Source organism: Mobula birostris, chromosome 17 (genome assembly GCF_030028105.1).
Source record: "Mobula birostris isolate sMobBir1 chromosome 17, sMobBir1.hap1, whole genome shotgun sequence".
NCBI lineage: Eukaryota > Metazoa > Chordata > Chondrichthyes > Myliobatiformes > Myliobatidae > Mobula > Mobula birostris.
This window is the reverse complement of record NC_092386.1, coordinates 55,630,277-55,649,302: the sequence shown is the minus strand read 5'-3', so window position 1 is coordinate 55,649,302 and position 19,026 is coordinate 55,630,277. Positions and strand designations below refer to the sequence as shown.

Genomic DNA, 19,026 nt, shown 5'->3' with positions numbered 1-19,026 from the left:
AAGACCAAGGAACTTAGCAAGGTGCAACTTGGTCTCAAGCAGTCCCACCCTGGAAGACAATTTTGATCGTGCAGCCAATGATCTTTCAACAGGTTATCTGATAATCAGAGATTTAAAAGAGCTCAAATAATGTTGAAAATTAGCACGCAATAGAAAATTAAAAATATTAAGGTAAAAATCTACTACTCATGTGGTCTGGTTTTATACCTGTCATAGCTTCATACAGATAATTTCAGATCAATATCTACCTGTAGTTCTGACTTCCACTTTTCAACAGACAAGCAAAGAAGCCAGAAATAAATTGACCCACAAGGAGAAATCAGCAACTTATCCAACCCCGTGTTTTAAATTATTCAAATTTTACTCCATATTATTTTCTGTAAGAAAAGTGTCCTTTGAATTTGTGCTTGACTGAATAAATGGGAATAGTTACTGCATAAAAGATAGTTAAAGTTAAAGTCTGTCCCAAGCCTTGTGGCCCATCAGGCCGGTGCTTATGCCGGTTTCTGTGGCATGAAGCGACTGAGAGTACGAGACTCCTCCCCCAGATAGGACGCCAGTCTATCACGAGGTTAACTTCCAGCATTTGCCGGTACCCATTTTCAGCTGGGTGGACTGGAGCAGTGTGTGGTTAAGTGCCTTGCTCAAAGACACAACACGCTGCCTTGGCCAAGACTCGAACCCACGACTTCAGATCGTGAACCCAACACCCTAACCACTTGGCCACGCGCCACACTCATAAAAGATAGCCAGTTATCAAATTATAAAATATTTGAATCTCTCAATTATTGGCACAAGATTGCAACTGCTTATTTGCACTTGCCTCTGTTCAGAATTCATAATCAATTTTACTGCCAGAATGCTGAAACAAACCAACTCAAAATTGCTTTTGCCCCGAGTAATGAGAAAATGCATTTTGAATCAGTATTTTTTTTCCCACATGAAAACAAAACTAAATTGCATACTTACTTGGTGGTCTGTTGTAGGCAATAGGTGCTACTTGTTGTTGCATGCTGGGTAGTGACCGCTTCCCTTGAACAGCAAGCTGCAGGTTATCTGGGAGAGGTTGTCCTCTGGCTAGCATTTTATAAGCCAGGATTTGAGCCCTTAATTGGTGAAGCTGAATTGGATTAAAAGGTGAAGGACCTCTGTTTTGCTGACCCATAACCTGAGGATCTCCTTGCAATATAGACGTGGCCTGGGATGGTGGAATCTGAGGAGGAGTGGGACCACCTGCTGACATTGGACTCGGAATATGCTCCGGTGCACTCATAGGAGATGGATGAGGAGACATATAGCCTGCAGAGACAAAGTACATCCATAATCAAATTCCAAACACGACAATGGATTCAAAATAATTGCACTTAGATCATTCAAATAATTCTGTGAAATTATAAAACACTGTAATAAAAGTTTACATATTTATACAGTTCTACCAAAAGAATAGATTAGCTATTACAGGTGGGCCCTGGGCAAGAGAAAGTACAATTTTGTGTTTTCATAAAAGGGGATATTCAGGAAACAATTCTGCAAGTTTTGCTAAGGGGATTGTAGAGGACAGTGTAAAGCAGATATGCTGCTCTCTCTTTTGCATATTTTCTTTCAAGATGGCAACCAATTTATACTTGTAATTTTTGGTTATTAATACATTACTATGTCTGGGGTACCTTCTCCCTCAACTGTTCCTATCCATTTTCTTCTAATTCTTCACAATAAACAACTGTTTGTTATTACTAATTGATATTGAGATATTGAGGGGAGAAGATGGCGGTGCGATGCAGAGCATGCAGCCGCTCCGAAATGATATCGGTATTTGTTAAGTAGGTACCGTGCACAATCCTGATTTGATGGAGATAGACGTGAGAAGCACAGAAGAACATCTGGAGAAACTTCTGAAATGCCTGCTTCGCTGCCGCTGCTACTGTGCGATCGAGAATCTCCGGAGGGGAAGGTCCCAAATCCTCAGCTTTGCATATTGCCTGTTGCCGGGGCCGGGGTCGAAGCGCTCGGCAGAGATGGTGCTCGGTGGTCGGAGGCTCGAAGTTTTTGGATGGACTCAAGAGACGGCTATGGTCGGGTGCTTCCAGGGTGCTGCATGAGCAAGTTTGTGGCGCTGGAGGTTCATGGCAGGGAGAGTTTCTCCCTTCTACCGTCTGCATGAGATGATGGGACTTTCCGGAGACTTCGAGACTTTTTTTTTTACCATGCCCATGGTCTGTTCTTTATTAAATTATGGCACTGTTGTAACTATATGTTATAATTATGTGGTTTTTGTCAGTTTTTTAGCCTTGGTTTGTCTTGTGTTTCTGTGATATCATACTGGAGGAACATTGTATCATTTCTTAATGCATGCAAAACTAAATGACAGTAAAAGAGGACTGCGTGTCCTCATAATCTAATCTAATCTAATATTTATAACTCCAGGACTCAAGTGGCAGAGACTTCCTCCAATGACCAGGCAAATTAAAACCTGAGATGTGAGAATTGGAAAGAATAAGAAATTGAAGGGAGCGAGTAACAACTGGAGTTGTTGTTAAAGGATGAACAGAGAACATGCAGTGTTTGGATTACCTCTGGGCTGAATGGCTGAGCAGAGTAAGTTAGCAACACACAAGTCTTTTGTCTTCTAACCAACCATTTGTTACTATGATTTAAGGCATCAGGTTTAAATCTAGCTGGCATGGACAATGAGAGCAGAGATAATTCTTTACATCAGTGAATCTGTGTTGGTGATTTTGAAAAGATATAGAAAGCAAGGATGATTAGACAAGTTAAATTTGTGCAGCAAAGGTTTTCTTTTGTGAATAAGTTAATTGCAGGGGAACCAACTTAGAATACGTGAATGTGGAATTATTGTGACTATGACACAACATTTGTGATATTGAAGATAACTTGGCAGCTTTCAACTCAGTTTACAATTGCAGGTGATCAAACAGCACAATGTACAGAACAAAAAAAACTTCTCAAATTCCCAATAAAAGATCAACACTGACTCCAATGGAGCCAGAAGTTAACCTGTTAATCAAGCAAAAGCTGAATGAACCGTATCTTGATATGGATGTTAAATTAAAGCTGCAATTCTTAAAGAGCTCTTGGAAAGCGCTAGGTTCTGATACAGCTGGGGGAATGGGTATTAATGTTTTTTCCTCCCCTCTCCCTCCCTCCCCCATCAACTGCTCAGAATGCAGGAATGGCCAACAAAGCCAGCATTTAGTGTTCATCTCTAATTGTTCCTCAAATAGTGGTGTGCCTCTTTCATGAATCCCATGAATACCTATGGTCCTTTTACTGGCAGTTTTCCATCCCAATGGTGCTGCTGAAAGCGAATATCTGATTTAGAGGCAGCAATAAAGATGGACTGACAATATACTTTTAAGTATGGTATGCAACTTGATATGGAACTTGCAGATGGTAGCATTCCATTTCTGTTTCTTCCCTCTCCCTGATGATAAAGGTTGCAGATATGGAGGTGTTGTCAGAGGAGATGATATACACTATTGCTACAACACACAAATGATGGAGGCAGTGATCACACATCATAATGTATAGAGTACCAAACAAGCAAGTTATTGTGTTCTGGGATGTCAAGGTACGTTTGTAGTTAAACATGCTTGGGCATAAGATACCACCTGAATAATTCCTGCAGTGATGTCCTGGGACTGGAATAACTTCTTTCCAACATCAAAAACACTACCCTTTAAAACTGTGTGGCATGTATGTGCCCATAAACTTTTAGAATTCACCACTTTTGTTTCAGCCATGGCTGGTTTTGTTTTGCATAGCTGGTTCCAGAGCGCAAAACACAACAACCAAGTGTTATCTGATCCCATGCTTTGCTATTTCCAGTGCTCACCTATTTCTTGATACAGGGAATAAACCTAATTTGCTCAAGACGTAACTTTTGTAAAGGCAGAGATCCAAGGAAGAAGCTGAGATGGACCCCAGAACTAAGTCTACAGCCTTGTGATTGGCACTCAAGCTCGACCACACCACTACTGAGTTACCGAAAACAAACCCTTCAGCCTAATTCATCCATGCCAACCCTGTTGCTTATCTGAGCTAATCACATTTGCCTCTACTTGGCTCATATCCCCCTAAACCTTTCCTATCCATTGTTGCAATTGTTCCAGCTTCTCAATTCCTTTAGCAGCCCTTTCCACATACCCCACCACCCTCATGCCCCTTTTACAATTTTCCCGTAACATCTTAAGTCTATGCCCGCTAGTTTTAGATTTATCTATTCTGGAAAGAAAGACAGTCATTCACCCTATTATTGCATCTAGATCTTCCTTTCTTCTTCTTAGCAGCTTTATTGTCAGTTACATGTGGCCAGATTCCCATCTGCCAGTACTGGGATCACTGTTTGTCTCGGACTTCTTGTTTCTTAGCTGTTAGCACGCATCTAGTCCTGGATTGCAGCTTCACTAGATTGACAACTCATAATCAGATAAATGTGATGTTGGTCCCAACATGCTAATTATAAAAATAGAATGAAGGATATTATAGGGCCCCAAAGTTAAGAGTGTAAAGGAGTAAATTCCTACTGCTGCTGTTGGGCCAGTGTTTCATGGGTTCCCACTTTTAAACTGCTATTTAACTCAGTGGCATGAAGTTCGAGGAATGAAGACAAGATTTTGCCTCCATATAGACTGTACAGTGGCATTTCTACCAACTGTCAAATGCAGATATATCAAGATAAGTGGAGTTACAAGGATCAGTTGAAAGTTTTTCCCCCTTCGTACTGGTTCACTCACTACCTGTCACAGAATGTTTGTCAGTTGTGTCTTTCAGGACTTGACTAGCTAAGTCAGTTGTGGTAATACCGAGGAACTCTTGATGGTGGCCTTTGAAGTTCCCACACTCAGAATATAAATCAGAGCCCTTGTTACCCTGTCATGCTTTCAGGTATTTTTTCAACATGGTGGTGCATTGATTCATCAGATGAGTGTGGATCTTGGATAGCAATTAAAAAGTAGGCTTCCTAACCCATACATGACCAAATACCATTAGACTTCATGGAGGCTGATAACAATGTTCATGATTCCGAGCTCAACACCCACTCACTTTTATACTATCATACCATTACTTGCGGTGACTCTTCTGTTTGTGGTCAGGATGTATCTATATTTTGTGATTGAAAAGTACAGTACATTGCTGTCAAGGTACAACTCTGTAAGCAGTACATCAAGCGCTTGTTTGGTCCGTGGGACAACTCGCAAATTAAAAGCCAGTCCTTGGGTATATTGAGGATAACTTTACTAGGCCTTTTCAGGCATTCACTTTACTGTGGATGAGAATTCACACAGGCCACAACAGGTATGCACAGCAGATTTCTACCCTTGACAGACATTAATGAAGTGTAGTTTTGAGCTAACCATTATCAACATCATTTCTTCTTTTAAATTCCCGATTACTTACATATATGAATTTTAACTTGTTTTTGGTTTGATAATCTGGGCCTCTGAATAACTGGTCCAATAATGACTATGACATAGTTGCCCACCATACACATGCAAACTTTTTGAATAACTAATCATCCTTTTTAAGTATTCCTCTGTAGACTATTTTTAGTTGCTGCACACTGATTGCGCCCATTTTTTTAAATTTACACTGCTAATTTTTATGCTATCATACCTTCAGTAATGGAGCAGCAGCAGCATGGAGAGAAAAGGGTAAAGAGAAAAATAAAACCATTAAATACTTAAAAATCATCTTATCTAGAAATAACACATGAAGCCAGAACTAAAATGTAAACACATTTAAAAGCAAGGCAGTTCCAACGCTTACAACTCATCAGAATATGATTACAACTACATGTTAATAGCACAACAAAAACAAATCTCCCATGGCCTGTCTTACCATATTGGCAGATATATTGCTAAAATGATTCTTTTAAAAAAAAAAGGGGGGGGCGCATTTATAACAACAACGTAGACCCCTTCTAAGATTATGGCTGATCTGTACTTCGGCCTCGAGACTACAAATCTAAAGTCCAAAACCCTCTCTTTTTGTATGAAAATAATCATGCAACCAGCATCTGCTCAGTCCCATTCTACTGCATTAAAAAAATGTAAGGCTATTAAGTTTGCTTTTAAAAGGCAATGAAATACAAGAAAGAGGTTTTATTTGAAGGTCAATTTCAGTCACTGAGAGTGAAAAGGACAGAAAAATATATTCAAGATTATGGGTGATCAGATTCAGTAATTCAATTGACTTTGGCACTCATTTACAATTGATTGAACTTGCTCAAGATATCTAGCCATTTTTCACATTTTTATTTATAGTTTCTTTCCTCCAGATCCAATTTGCTATCTTATTGTGAGACAAAAATTTATCAGTAGTGCCATGAGAGGAAATTTATGATGGATGCAAGACATTATAGACTAATCAAAGAAGAATCAAATGCCAACTCACCAAATGCAAAGCTAGAAATACATTAGTTGGAAAAATACTAAAAATGAAAAGATATGAAGAAATACAACTTCACAGAATATTTTTCAAGCATACCTTGAGAATGTTGATCCATTGGACTCTGAGGAGGGCCCATTCCAGTATGAGAAGGCCTCATTCCCATACTTTTCATCTGACTATAATGTATTTCATCAGCCATACTCTTGTCATGCATTGCTTCCATGGACTAAGGAGGAAAATAAACTAAATGACACACGTTTATCCTCTGTCAATAAACAGGTTATACCAATTGGTAGTTTTCAGCAATGTGCCCTCAAGTAAAATTAGATTTAGAAATTACTGCAATAGCATTCACTTTTAATGTTTTACACTGAAGTGCACATACCCAAAACAACATTTCACCCTTGAGCAACACACATCAAAGTTGCTGGTGAACGCAGCAGGCCAGGCAGCATCTCTAGGGAGAGGCACAGTCCACATTTCAGGCCGAGACCCTTCGTCAAGACTAACTGAAGGAAGAGTTAGTAAGAGATTTGAAAGTGGGAAGGGGAGGGGGAGATCCAAAATGATAGAAGACAGGAGGGGGAGAGATGGAGCCAAGAGCTGGACAGGTGATTGGCAAAGGGGATATGAGAGGATCATGGGACAGGAGGCCCAAGGAGAAAGACAAAAGGGGGGGGGACCCAGAGGATGGGCAAGGGGTATAGACAGAGGGAGAAAAAGGAGAGTGAGAGAAAGAAGTGTATATAAAAATAAATAACGGATGGGGTACGAGGGGAAGGTGGGGCATTAGCGGAAGTTAGAGAAGTCAATGTTCCTGCCATCAGGTTGGAGGCTACCCATCTTGACATCAACTGTCTCAACTTCACCGTACCTTGTTTCCATTCCAACCTCACTCCTTCTGAACGCTCTGCCCTCCACTCCCTCTGCACTAATCCCAATCTTACTATTAAACCCGTTGATAAGGGGGGTGCTGTTGTAGTCTGGCGTACTCACCTCTACCTTGCCGAGGCACAGCGACAACTCACGGATACCTCCTCTTATTTACCCCTCGAGCGTGACCCCACTAAGGAGCACCAGGCCATTGTCTCCCATACCATCACCGACTTTATCCGCTCAGGGGATCTCCCATACACTGCTACCAACTTTATAGCTCCCACACCTCACACTTCCCGTTTCTACCTCCTACCCAAGATCCACAAACCTGCCTGTCCTGGCAGACCTATTGTCTCAGCTTGCTCCTGTCCCACCGAACTCGTTTCTGCATACCTCGACACGGTTTTATCCCCCCTAGTTCAATCCCTTCCTACCTATGTTTGTGACACTTCTCACGCTCTTAAACTTTTCAATGATTTTAAGTTCCCTGGCCCCCACCGCTTTATTTTCACTACGGATGTCCAGTCCCTATATACTTCCATCCCCCATCAGGAAGCTCTCAAAGCCTTCCGCTTCTTTTTGGATTCCAGATCTAAACAGTTCCCCTCTACCACCACTCTGCTCTGTCTAGCGGAATTAGTCCTTACTCTTAATAATTTCTCTTTTGGCTCCTCCCACTTCCTCCAAACTAAAGGTGTAGCTATGGGCACCCGTATGGGTCCTAGTTATGCCTGCCTTTTTGTTGGCTTTGTGGAACAATCTATGTTCCAAACCTATTCTGGTATCTGTCCCCCACTTTTCCTTCGCTACATCGACGACTGCATTGGCGCTGCTTCCTGCACGCATGCTGAGCTCGTTGACTTTATTAACTTTGCCTCCAACTTTCACCCTGCCCTCAAGTTTACCTGGTCCATTTCCGACACCTCCCTCCCCTTTTTAGATCTTTCTGTCTCTATCTCTGGAGACAGCTTATCTACTGATGTCTACTATAAGCCTACTGACTCTCACAGCTATCTGGACACCTCACCCTCACCTCACCCTGTCTCTTGCAAAAACGCCATCCCCTTCTCGCAATTCCTCCATTTCCGCCACATCTGCTCTCAGGATGAGGTTTTTCATTCCAGGATGAGGGAGATGTCCTTTTTTCAAAGAAAGGGGCTTCCCTTCGTCCACCATCAACTCTGCTCTCAAACGCATCTCCCCCATTTCACGCACATCTGCTCTCACTCTATCCTCCCGCCACCCCGCTAGGAATAGGGTTTCCCTGGTCCTCACCTACCACCCCACCAGCCTCCAGGTTCCAACATATTATTCTCCGCAACGTCCGCCACCTCCAACGGGATCCCACCACTAAGCACATCTTCCCCCCCTCCCCCCGCTTTCCGCAGGGATCGCTCTCTATGCGGCCCCCTTGTCCATTCGTCCCCCCCCCCCATCCCTCCCCACTGATCTCCCTATCTCCTTCCTGGCACTTATCCTAGTAAGCGGAACAAGTGCTACACATGCCCTTACACTTCCTCTCTTACCAACATTCAGGGCCCCAGACAATCCTTCTAGGTGAGGCGACACTTCACCTGTGAGTTGGCTGGGGTGATATACTGCGTCTGGTGCTCCCGATGTGGCCTTTTATATATTGGCGAGACCCGACGCAGACTGGGAGATCGTTTCGCTGAACACCTACGCTCTGTCCGCCAGGGAAAGCAGGATCTCCCAGTGGCCACACATTTTAATTTCACATCCCATTCCCATTCTGACATGTCTATCCACGGCCTCCTCCACTGTAAAGATGAAGCCACACTCAGGTTGGAGGAACAACACCTTATATTCCGTCTGGGTAGCCTCCAACCTGATGGCATGAACACTGACTTCTCTAACTTCCGCTAATGCCCCACCTCCCCCTCATATCCCATCCGTTATTTATTTTTATACACACATTCTTTCTCTCACTCCTTTTTCTCCATCTGTCCCTCTGACTATACCCCTCGCCCATCCTCTAGGTCCACCCCCCCCTTCCTTCTCCCTGGGCCTCCTGTCCCATGATCCTCTCATATCCCCTTTGCCAATCACCTGTCCAGCTCTTGGCTCCATCCCTCCCCCTCTTGTCTTCTCCTATCATTTTGGATCTCCCCTCCCCCTCCCACTTTCAAATCTCTTACTAACTCTTCCTTCAGTTAATCCTGACGAAGGGTCTCGGCCTGAAACGTCGACTGTACCTCTTCCTAGAGATGCTGCCTGGCCTGCTGCGTTCACCAGCAACTTTGATGTGTGTTGCTTGAATTTCCAGCATCTGCAGAATTCCTCTTGTTTGCGTTTCACCCTTGATGTGGAGAAATATTTGTACGTTTGACACAGAGGTCAGCACCACAAAAGTTTTGTAGTAGAAAGCCATTAGGGTAAATGTAAAATTAAAATATGTTAACAATCCATAGTTTTTTCAAGTTTAAAAAAAATCTGAACACTTGCTCAGGTTTTCCAGTGGACAGAGGACCACTATGAGATACTTACAAACCAAAAATATCAGAAACATCTTGGGCAAACCACCTACCGTACAAGAGCATCATGCTAATTTAAATTAAAAGAATTGTGATTACTCTGTAGTCTACATTTAATGAAGTGAAAAAAATACAATCAAAACTAGTTAGAAAACTAAAATTCACTAATCTGCCAAAGTTTTCTTCCACTCCCCTCTTGCCCATTCTTGACACCCTCTCTAATTTAACTACCCTATTAGCAAATCATGTATGAACAAACTCAAAGATTGGGAGGATAAGCAAACAACCCCCATGTTAAATGCTAGGAGTAATGAAGGATTTCACAACTTTAATTTCTTGCTTTCTATTGTTGGTTTGGTGTATGCTAGCAAGTGTTTTGCATCTTAATTATATATTTAATTTGAAAGTTCATCACCTTACCAATGAAAGTACTATACTCAAATACACTATCATTTATCTCACTCTCAATATTCCAAAGAAAAAGATGATACAGTTGTCAGGATATTTGGAAGTACAAATCTACATGAAGTTATAAAATATAGCACAGAAGGCAATCATCAAGCCAACTAGATTATGTTAATGTTTACAGCACGAGTCTTCTCCCATTCAATATGCCACAATTCAGCCAATCAAAATATTTTTCGGTTTTTTTTGTATTTATTCTTTTCTGAAAACATCCATTTAAATCCCTTGTCTTTACACTACCAGACTTTTTTAATTAAATGAGACAACATTCCCACAGAAACTTTTTTAAAATCATTTGAAAGATTATATCCAACAACTGCTGGTAAGCAGCTAATATAATCATGTTTTATCCCACTGGCTTGGAAATACACCAATCTTCAGACTGCAATAAACATTTTAAGACTTGCAATACACTTCAAACAGGAATATTCACACTTCACTAGGGAATCAGGTTTGGCAGTCTCTACCCAGCAAGTTAGAGACTTGTGTACAAGCTGCAATCCCAAATCTCTAAGCTATATTGATACTTCAAGTACTCTACTTAGCATCAGTTGTGTCTGTTTGTGTTCACTCGAAGCATGGTGCAAGTCTACCAGTCACACAATTACTCACGACTGATGCTGGTTAGAACCTGTTCAGCAACAGTCTCTGGTCCCAAATAAGCAGCAGTTTCCCAATTTAAGAAAAAGGAATCCCAGCAACTTTCTCAATTAGTTTCTGTTCTGTAAAAGTTGCACCAAATAAGTGGTTGACCTGATTAACTGGAATCCACTGTATTACATTTCCATGCCTGAAGATGACACAAAGAACATAAGAAATAGGAGCAGGAATGGGCCATTTGGCCCATTGAGCCTGCTCCACCATTCAATAAGATCATGGCTGATCTGGCTATGGACTCATCTCCACCTACCTGCCTTTCCCCCATAGCCCTTACTTCCCCTACTATGCAAAAATCTATCCAATCTTGTCTTAAATATATTTACTGAGGTAGTTCCACTGCTTCATTGGGCAGAGAATTCCACAGATTCACCACTCTCTGGGAAAAGCAATTTCTCCTCATCTCCGTCCTAAATGCACTCCCCTGAATCTTATGTCCCATAGTTCTAGACTCACCTACCAGTGGAAACAACTTTTCTGCCTCTTATAATTTTATGTTTCTACAAGATCTCCTCTCATTCTTCTGAATTCCAGCAAGTACAGTCCCAGGAAACTCAACCTCTCCTCATAGTCTAACCCCCTCATCTCTAAAATCAACCTGGTGAACCTCCTCTGCACCAAAGCCAGTATATCCTTCTTGAAGTAAGGAGATCAGAACTGCATGCAGTATTCCCCATGCAACCTCACCAGTACCCTGTACAATTGCAGCATAACCTCCCTGCTCTTAAATTCAATCCCTCTAGCAATGAAGGTCAATATTCCATTTGCCTTCTTGATAGCCTGCTGCACCTGCAAATAAACCTTTTGTGACTCATGCGCAAGCAATGCCAAGTCCCTAGGCATAGCAGCATGCTGCAATTTTCTACTATTTAAATGATCTGATCTTCCATTTTTCCTTCCAAAGTGGATGACCTCACATTTACCAACATTGTATTCCATCTGCCAGACCCTTGCTCACTCACTTAACCAATCTCTCTGCAGATTCTATGTATTTTCTGTACAATTTGCTAAAGCCAAAGGCTCTAGGTCTCTTTTCCACCCATCAGAGATATTTATCAGCAGTACAGCATTGTCAAGGATCCTTCCCATTTGTCCAACAATCTATGAGCCCCCACCAACAGGCAGGAGGTACCACAGCATTAAGACAAGGACTGTTAGAATGAGAAATAGCTTCATCCCCTAGGCCACAAGACCACAAGACCACTGAACTACACCACCAAGGTCTCATCACTTACGAAGTGCCAGTGTCACATGCTCAAGGAGATCTGTTTTTTGTGAGAATGATGTAATGGTCTTTTGGAGGTCACCTGATGTGATTTTCCCGCCCATGTGAGGTCACATGATGACACATGCCCTGTGACTATATAAGGGTCGACTCGGGTGATGCAGGAGGGTTTTTGAGTTTGTAGGTTTCCAGGTAGAACGTGCTGTGCTTCCATTTCTGTTGTGTTTGTTTTTGTGACGCAGTTTCATTTTTAAAACGGTTGTGCGTTCTGTTGAAAGATTCCATATTATTTGGACTGGAAATTTGTGGCTGGATGTGCCAATTTACTCAATTCCAACAGTTGAAGGGAGAGTGAAGAATTTATCGAAGGGCCGAGAGAAGTCGGCATCGTTTGGCAGTTTAATAAAGAATCGACTTTATTGAGTCTTTGCTGGAGGAGTACCTGCATCGAGATAACTCTTGCCAGAGAGAGCAAGGAGTTCATGCAAAAAGGTGCTCCCTCTCTCACTCTAAAGGAATTTAAGGTCAGTTGATTTAAACTGTTTATTTTCGGCATCGTGAATCCTGTGGACAGAACCAGTAGTAACGGTGCGTCTGTGAAGAAATCCTTCTCCAGAGAAGTCTCTCCCAATTGAATGTATAAAACTGTTGAACTTTTGAAGTTATCGCTTTAAGAATTATATCTGACTGTATCGCTTTAAGAACTGTTTTCGCATTTAACGCTTTAAGAACCAGAGCCGAGTGGCGAGTTGGTGAACGGCTGCATATCTGTTAGCTTCCGGTTAAAGTTTTTCCTTGTTTTTTCTTCCCTTATCGTTTATATGTGTTTACTAAATGTTTGGTTGTTTTTATATAACCTGTCTCGATAGATATTCATTGTTGCCGTTTACGTAACATAATTTGTGGGGGCTTGGCCAGGAGATGTTCCGATTTTGAGTTCATGTACTGGTAATTGCCATTTTGGTTTTGGAAAAGGGAATTATCCAATTTTTTTTTTGGTTTGATTGGTGTGTGTGTTGTATTTGGCAACAATGGATATTGACAATTTTTTGAAGGCGCCTGACTCGGGATTTTTAGAGACTGCGAGAAAACCTGTGGTATTGGAGATTGCTAGGAAGTTGGATATTAAAGGAATTACGAGAAATTCCACCAAGGGTTTCATACAAAGAAAAATTGCTGAACATTATATTAATTTGGAATATTTTGATGAGGAGGTGTTAGATAAGTTTTCAATGAGTAATCTGGAAATGCAGTTGCATCTTGAACAGTTAAAGTTTGAAAGATTTAAAGTGGAAATGAAAGAAAGAGAAGCTGAAAACCAGAGGAAATTTGAGCTAGAGATGGAGAAAATAAGGTCTGGAAATCAGTCTTCTGGTTCTACGAAACAATTTATTGCTAGTCGTGAGGTTGTTTTAGCTCCTCCAATTAATGAAGCTGTTGTGGATGCATATTCCCAACATTTCGAAACAGTTGCTCTGAGTTTAAAGTGGCCGAAAGACCAATGACCAGTGATGTTACAAAGTGTAATTAAAGGCAAGGCACAACAAGTTTATACAGCTTTAAATGCTGAGCAAGCACTGGATTATGATATTGTTAAACAGCAAATATTAAAGGCATATGAGATGGTTCCGGAAGCGTACAGAGAAAGATTTAGAAGTTTGAAGAAATCGGTGGAAAAAACTTATGTAGAATTTGCCTATGAGAAACCTGTGTGTTTTGAGAGATGGGTTTCCTCTAAAAATGTGAATGGGGAGTATAATAAATTAAAAGAGCTGATTTTGCAGGAGGAATTTAAAAGAAGCATTCCTGTTGAAGTGAGACCATACTTAAATGAACCAGACAGTGCTACATTGCAGGAGATTGCTAAATTGGCTGATGAGTATGTTTTAATTCACAAGAATAAATTTTCTCCAGGTAAAACTTTTAAAAGGAAAACTAGCCCGGAGAGTCAAGTTAAATCAGACATTAAATCTGAAGTTAGTGAGAAAAGTAAGGATGAAGGGAGACCTGTGAAGGAAAGACATTTTGGTATTATTTGTAATTATTGTAAGAAACCCGGACATGTAGTGGCTAATTGCTTCCGATTGAAACGGAAAGAGAAAGAAGTGGCCCCAGATGCTTGTGTGCAGCATATTGGAAAACCTGTAAAACCACAGGGTTTAGAAAATATTAATAAAGATGTGTCAGAGTTTGACCAAGTTAAGAAGGGATATGAGGCTTTTATAACAGAGTGATTTGTATCCTTGAAAGAAGGATCCAATGCAGTACCGATAGGATACTTAGAGATACTGGAGCTTCGCAATCACTAATATTAGACAGTGTGCTAAGTTTTAGTGATGAGTCTGAAATTGGTGAGGTAAATTATATAAGAGGAGTAGGGAGTGCCCTTATGCCAGTTCATTTACGTAGAGTAAATTTAAGGTCAGGATTAGTTACAGGGGTTGTTAAAGTAGGACTACAATCCAGTTTACCTGTGAATGATGTTTCTCTTTTGTTAGAGAATGATTTAGCAGGTGGACAGCTTTTTCCTGAAGTGCATTTGACAATAAATTCAAATTCTGAGGAACCACAGAGGGATTCTAACACAGATTCTTCTTGTGTTGTAACAAGAGCTATGGCTAAAAAGACTGATGTAAAGGATGAGGTTGTTACCCATGACAATTCAAATCAAGATTTGAATTTTGAGGATGAATCAGAAACTTTCTTACCTACCTTATTTGATCAGGATTTTGCTGGTTAAGTCTGATCAGGAAGACTTGTCTTTATCTCGGAAGGAGATGATAGCAGAGCAGGGTAGGGATCCTGAGATAGTTAAATTAAAAGAACAAGCTCTTCCAGGTAGTGAAATTGAAAAAGTACCAGTTGGAAATTATTTTGAGAAGGGGGTATTAATGAGAAAGTGGAGATCACCTACAATTCCTGCTAGTGAGGAATGGGACGTTAATCATCAGGTTGTTGTTCCTAAAATTTACCGAAATGAGATTTTGACAATGGCTCAAAGTATTCCTTTGGGTGGTCATTTAGGGGTAAAGAAAACTATGAAGAAAGTTTCTAAACATTTTTATTGGCCTAGTTTAAGACAAGATGTTGCGACATTTTGTAGAACGTGTCATACATGTCAAATTGTTGGTAAACCAAATCAAGTTACTCCAGTGGCCCCACTGCAACCAATTCCAGTATTTGGTGAGCCGTTCTCAAAAATCATTGTAGACTGTGTAGGTCCTTTGCCAAAAACTAAAACTGGACATCAATATTTATTAACTATAATGTGCACAGCGTCTAGGTTTCCAGAGGCAATACCTCTTAGGAATATAACAGCCAAAACTGTGACAAAGGCTCTTATAAAATTCTTCACTTATTTTGGGTTGCCTAAAGAAATACAATCAGATCAAGGTAGTAATTTTATGACTGGGTTGTTTCAGCAGATAGTTTATAAACTGGGAGCAAAGCAGATTATTTCCTCAACCTATCATCCAGAATCACAAGGAGCCTTGAAGAGATTTCATTCTACACTAAAAACTATGATTAGGACATATTGTGTGGAAAATGAAAAGGACTGGGATGAAGGTATACATTTCCTACTTTTTGCAGTAAGGGAGGCAGTACAGGATTCATTAGGTTTTAGTCCTTTTGAACTTGTGTTTGGACATAGAGTTCAAGGACCTCTGGCTTTGTTGAAGGTACAGTGGATTAATAAAGTAGTACACACTAGTTTGCTAGATTATGTTTTGAAATTTAAAGACAGATTGTACAAAGCTTGTAGTTTGGCCAAGGAAAATTTAAAGTTAGCTCAAGAGAAGCTGAAGACGTGGTATGATAAGGAAGCTAGGATGAGGTCATTTAAGCCTGGAGATAAGGTGTTGGTTCTCTTCCCAGTGCAAACAAACCCATTACAAGCCAAATTCCATGGTCCTTATGAGATTAAATCTAAGGTGAATGAGGTGGATTATGTGGTAAAAAACCCAGATCGGAGGAAGACAACACAGCTGTGTCATATAAATATGATAAAACTGTATTATGAGAGAAAAGTTGCTACTATGACTGTTGTGATCAATAATGAGTCTGATCTTGATGAAAACTTACTGGAGGATTCATCTGAAACTCATTTTAAACCCAACATTATTTCAGCCAGGTTACCAAATTCAAAAATTCTGGAAAATACTGATGAAAAATTAGCTCATTTACAGCCAGAGCAGAAAGAGCAGATGAAACAGTTAATTTTTAAGTATAGAGATTTATTTCCAGACGTCCCTAGAAGAACCACTGTAGCTACACATGATCTAGATGTTGAAGATGCAAAACCCCTAAAACAACATCCGTATCGAATGAACAGGGAAAAATGTGAACTTGCTGAACAAGAAATTAAGTATATGTTAGAGAATGATATTATTAGACATTCTAATTCGAATTGGGAGTTCACCGTGTGTTATGGTGCTTAAGCCAGACAATAGTATTAGGTTTTGTACGGATTACAGAAAGGTGAATGCTGTGACAAAGACCGATGCATATCCAATCCCTAGAGATGATTGTGTGGATAAAGTTGGACAGGTCAAATTCCTTACAAAAATTGATTTGTTAAAAGGTTATTGGTGTGTTCCATTGACGAATAGAGGTAGAGAGATTTCAGCATTTGTAACCCCATCTGGGTTATACCAATATAATGTTCTTCCATTTGGGATGAAGAATGCACCAAGTACTTTTCAGAGGACGATTAATGGCATGATTCAGGGATTAAAAGATACAGATGCCTATATTGATGATTTGGTTACAAGGAATAGTACGTGGAAAGGACATATTACGGCGGTGGAGAAATTATTTGAGAGACTTTCAAAAGCTAACAACTATTAACTTAGCTGAAAGTAAATTTGGTCATGCCACTGTGACCGTTAAGGAAATTAGACACCAATTTAATACCACAGTTTAATGTTACAGGAGTACAATATTTTGATCACTCATATTAAGGGTAAAGATAACGTGATTGCTGATTGTTTGTCTAGATGTTAAATGTATAATTAAAATTTGTTTTTTTTTGGAGTGATATTTTATCATTTGTAACACTCCTACTGTGCAGTAGTTTGTAAAGGGCTGAAAGATAGTATATATTGTGTATTTTGTAAATTTTATATGTTTGTATTTTTTTTGTATAAATTGTTAAAATTTTGTTCTTCGAGACAGCAAAATTTTTTTTTGGAGGCAGGTGGTACATGCTCAAGGAGATCTGTTTTTTCTTTAGTGAGAATGATGTAATGGTCTTTTGGAGGTCACCTGATGCGATTTTCCTGCCGATGGGGTCACATGATGACGTGCCCCGTGACTATATAAGGGTCGACTCAGGTGACGCAGGAGGGTTTTTAAGTTTGTAGGTTTCCAGGTAGAACGTGCTGTGCCTCTGTTTCTGTTGCGTTTGGTTTTGTGACGCAGGTTCATTTTTAAAACGGTTGTGCGTTCTGTTGAAAGATTCCATATTATTTGGACTGGAAATTTGTGGCTGGATGTGCCAATTTACTCAATTCCAACAGTTGAAGGGAGAGTGAAGAATTTATCAAAGGATCGAGAGAAGTCGGCATCGTTTAGCAGTTTAATAAAGAATCGACTTTATTGAGTTTTCGTTGGAGGAGTACCTGCATCGAGGTAACTCTTGCCAGAGAGAGCAAGGAGTTCATGCAAAAAGGTGCTCCCTCTCTCACTCTAAAGGAATGTAAGGTCAGTTGATTTAAACTACTTATTTTCGGCATCATGAATCCTGTGGACAGAACCAGCAGTAAAGGTGCGTCTGTGAAGAAATCCTTCTCCAGAGAAGTCTCTCCCAATTGAATGCGTAAAACTGTTGGACTTTTGAAGTTATCGCTTTAAGAACTATATCTGACTGTATCGCTTTAAGAACTGTTTTCGCATTTAACGCTTTAAGAACCAGAGCCGAGTGGCGAGTTGGTGAACGGCTGCATATCTGTTAGCTTCCAGTTAAAGTTTTCCTTTGTTTTTTTTTCCCCCTTATCGTTTATATGTGTTTAATAAATGTTTGGTTGTTTTTATATAACCTGTCTCGATTGATATTCATTGTTGCCGTTTACGTAACACCAGTAGCAGTATACCGTTTACTTTTTAAACTTGTGTTGTAAATTCACCTTATGCTAAATGCCAATCATCCAGAATATATTGTATTATTTGTTAATTTATTTGTGGTAAAAACACACAGAAATGGTTAACACAAGGACCCAAAAGGCATTATTAATCAAAATAGGATGGGAATTAATTTGATGATGTGCAAGTGATTGTGGTGAAACAGGCTTCCAATCATTATCAATCATAAATTGGTCAATAGTTTGCCACAGTAATTATGTTCCAAACAAACTCCAACTATTGTTGTACTATCCTCATCACATTCTCATATTTTTCTCTGACAACAATGTATTTATATAGCCTTCCTTAAAGCATCTGTAATTATTGCCCAAATGACACCTTCCCACTCCTCCAATTTCTCAATTTGCCAACCCATACTGAAGACCCACAGCTTCCATGAGTTCATATACCCTGTTTGCCTCCGCATTTTTATATAATCATAGTAGGTAGTTCTTCATCTTTTCCCAGAAGTAATGAATGGAAGCTCAGTATATCATGACAGCTCAAAGCTCTCCGGTTCTGCTAACATTCTAGTAAATGTTATACGTTTCTAGCGGCTCAGACTTACAACTTAAAGACTTGAACTGTTCACAGCATTTCGAATGTGCTCCAACCAAAGTCTTAAAATACCACTTTCATTTTTCAGTTCTGTCATTCAATAAATGAATCTCAGCTCTGTTCCCTTTCATTGTGCAGTGCTTCACTTGTTATTCATTTCCTCAGATCCCTCAAATCCTCCACCCCATGTAGGTACTCACTTTTTCAAAAAAAAACACACAT

The 19,026-nt window shown here is 40.2% G+C and overlaps 1 protein-coding gene across 4 annotated transcripts in view; it reads right to left on the bottom strand.

The window, feature by feature from the left end:
• The window catches only part of smarca2 (SWI/SNF related BAF chromatin remodeling complex subunit ATPase 2), a 128,007-nt gene that overhangs the window by 93,745 nt on the left and 15,236 nt on the right, over window positions 1-19,026 (bottom strand). For all 4 annotated transcript variants that reach the window (XM_072281744.1, XM_072281747.1, XM_072281746.1 and 1 more), the window contains exons 3-4: window positions 6,508-6,637; window positions 970-1,299 (exon numbers count right to left, since the gene is read on the bottom strand). In XM_072281744.1, the coding sequence (XP_072137845.1) occupies window positions 970-1,299; window positions 6,508-6,637 (460 nt within the window). The remainder of the gene's footprint in view (window positions 1-969; window positions 1,300-6,507; window positions 6,638-19,026) is intronic.